We start from the raw sequence: 2749 nt of genomic DNA, 5'->3' as shown, positions 1-2749 counted from the left end.
TTGTGTTTTCTTTGCTAGACCGGGGACTTATTGACCGATGTGTTATCACTCGTAAAAAAATTTTATGAATTAAATTTATGAAATGGTAATTCTCGGTTTAGGCGGTGAAGATGTACGCCTGGGAGAAAGCCAGATTGTGTCAGTAATCAGAAAATTAGAGATCAATCAAATTAAATTCTTGTCGTAAGTGCGCGCCGCATATTTGGCCATCATAGTCTTCACTAAACCATTGACCGACTATTTCACTTTGATAACGTTTGTCTTAATGGAAAATAATTTGACTGCCGATGTGACCTATAAAATGTCAATATACTTTAACATACGAGTACTTCAACTCGTCGCGTTGTACTTTCCGCAAGGGCTATATAATACTGCTGAGTGAATCAATAGTGTCATTCAATCGATTGGAGATATAACACATCGGTCAATAAGTCCCCGGTCTAGCAAAGAAAACACAAGTGTTACATAAAAATTCGAATTTATTCATCAATATAGTTTCCTTTTAAGGCAATACAATCAGTCCAACGCCTTTCCAAACGTTCGATGCCGGTTTTGTAGAACGATTTTGGCTGACCCTCAAAATACGCATCAGTTTCGGCGATGACCTCCTCATCCGATCGAAATTTCTTCCCAGCGAGCATTTTTTTGAGCTCAGCGAATAGGAAATAGTCGCTGGGGGCCAAATCTGGCGAATACGGTGGGTGCGGGAGCAGCTGGAAGCCCAACTCGTTCAATTTAACCATCGTTGCCATCGACTTGTGACACGGTGCATTTGATCCACAGTGAGCAAACGCGGCACCCACTTCGAACACAGCTTCCGCATCGACAAATGATCGTGTAAAATGGTAAAAACACTTCCCTTGGATATCTTTACGATGTCAGCAATATCATCCAGCTTTAATTTACGGTCGGACAAAACCAATTTATGGACCTGCTTGATTTTTTCGGGGACAACTGCCTCATTTGGGCGACCAGAGCGGTGTGCATCGTCGGTGTCCGTACGACCGCGTTTAAAATCAGCATACCAGTCGATAATTGTTGATTTGCCTGGGGCAGAGGTGCCATAATGTTTGTCCAACCACTGTTTTGCCTCAACGGTGTTTTTTCCCATCAAAAAGCAGTGTTTAATGAGCACACGAAATTCCTTTTTTTCCATTGTTATGAAAATAACCAAATTAGCGTCACTAAAGCTTCAATAACTCACACAATAATGATCCGAATGACATATACATTTGACAGTACGCCTAAAAGGGTCTGTTCTTTCGAACCACTATGTACTTTTTGTGTTAGTGACGCTCTCTATGTGTCAGACCGGGGACTTATTGACCGATGTGTTACTTGGACCTTAATATTATTCGTATTATTCATTCGTATTATTCTATTTATCCTATATATTGTTTAATAATAAAATAACTAATCAACTTTTTGGGGATACCTGTATCCTAGCTATAAGTTCGCTCATTAGTTGTACTCTTCGGTCCGTCAGTAGCGCAATCATGGTTCTGAGTTTGAGATTCAAGAAGCACAAAGTCTCTTGTCCTGGGAGGACAATGATCAACAATGTCCCAATGCCAACCAAATACAAAATACCGACTTTTTGCCACATTATTGTTCCTATGATTGCGGTCTGCGAATAAAAATAAAACTGGTGAGCTTTAAAAAACAATAATTTAAGAGCAACTTCAAAATAAGTGAAAAAAAGATCCTATATCTTTAGTAGTCTTAGTCTAAATTAACTCACGAGTTGTAAAATGTATACAATTAGCTTATATACACATATAATCAATATAGGTTTTCTACAAATTATACTATAATTATTAAAAAATTAATACTTATCAATAATCTACCGAAGAGGTTAATACATTTAAGTTAGAAGTTTAAATTTAAGACTTTTGTTCAAGAGTGTAATCGAAATTTTCTGTGCAATGTATACTGTTACTATGGAATGTATACGAATACTTTCACGAGATAAAGAATTACCATAAAAGACATGATCCATATGTAATTCAAGTACATTGTTAATTGATCGAAGCGAATGACATCGTTGCTGAGAAGATTCATGATCTGTCCGATTTGGTTCATGGCTGCAGTGTTCAACCGTAATAACTATAACAGTATTAAAAATAATTATAAATTAAGTAATAGATGTTTTCACTTTTTTTTGCTCCATCCATACATCTATCAATACATACAAGCACAACATGAATTTTTCTTTGGTTGATTTTTACAAAAAAGATATACAAAACTCCCTATAAAAATTGTAATAAAACTGAATAAAGCAGCTTAATATCAATTAGAATCATTCATCTTGTAATCAACCATTTGTAATATATCTGATTGTGAGACACATACATTCCCATACATGCTTATTCTCTTTTTGTATGTTATTATTAATAGTGGTACTATATTTGTATAAGTATGTTTCTATGATTTTATAATATTTCATAAGAATATAAAGTTTTTGATTATTAAATTATAAAAAAATTATTTAATTAAAAAATTATAAAAAAGTTTTCTACTTGTTACTGTAACAAATAAAAATTGCAATTTTTTACTTAACTAGATTTTTGTCTATTTACAGTCTCCTGGTAAAAAAAATTTCTTTTTTCATATGTAATTACATTTCATATATAAAAACATCACTTTGTCAAACTATGTAAAAATTTACATAATTATGTATAATTTATTATAAAATTGTGTTAACATTCCGTATATATGGGTAATTCTTTTACAAATCGAACACCTGTCT

General features: G+C 33.8%; 2 protein-coding genes across 2 annotated transcripts; both read right to left on the bottom strand.

Moving 5' to 3' along the window:
• Window positions 1–445: 445 nt before the first annotated feature.
• Window positions 446–1277, bottom strand: LOC108746282 (histone-lysine N-methyltransferase SETMAR-like). The gene has a single exon (XM_018482953.1). The coding sequence runs from the start codon at window positions 750–752 to the stop codon at window positions 480–482; it is 273 nt and encodes a 90-aa protein (XP_018338455.1). The 5' UTR covers window positions 753–1277; the 3' UTR covers window positions 446–479.
• Window positions 898–2364, bottom strand: LOC108746281 (multidrug resistance-associated protein 4-like). The gene is made up of 4 exons (XM_018482952.1): window positions 2353–2364; window positions 1981–2106; window positions 1436–1627; window positions 898–1047 (listed from the first exon to the last, which is right to left on the bottom strand). The coding sequence occupies exons 1-4, from the start codon at window positions 2362–2364 to the stop codon at window positions 898–900; spliced, it is 480 nt and encodes a 159-aa protein (XP_018338454.1).
• Between the last annotated feature and the right edge of the window lie 385 nt (window positions 2365–2749).

Source organism: Trachymyrmex septentrionalis, unplaced genomic scaffold, assembly GCF_001594115.1.
Source record: "Trachymyrmex septentrionalis isolate Tsep2-gDNA-1 unplaced genomic scaffold, Tsep1.0 scaffold162, whole genome shotgun sequence".
Lineage (NCBI taxonomy): Eukaryota > Metazoa > Arthropoda > Insecta > Hymenoptera > Formicidae > Trachymyrmex > Trachymyrmex septentrionalis.
The sequence above is the reverse complement of the archived record's forward strand: the minus strand, read 5'-3'. Positions and strand labels throughout refer to the sequence as shown.

What these genes read in the sequence shown, in the direction of transcription:
- LOC108746282 (XM_018482953.1), bottom strand. Translation starts at nt 752, where the DNA reads ATGGCAACGATGGTTAAATTGAACGAGTTGGGCTTCCAGCTGCTCCCG.
- LOC108746281 (XM_018482952.1), bottom strand. An exon ending in TATGGATCATGTCTTTTATG is followed by an intron (nt 1,628 to 1,980) that starts GTAATTCTTTAT and finishes TTTTATTCGCAG; the next exon opens with ACCGCAATCATAGGAACAAT. An exon ending in AACTTATAGCTAGGATACAG is followed by an intron (nt 1,048 to 1,435) that starts GTATCCCCAAAA and finishes CCTCTGCCCCAG; the next exon opens with GCAAATCAACAATTATCGAC.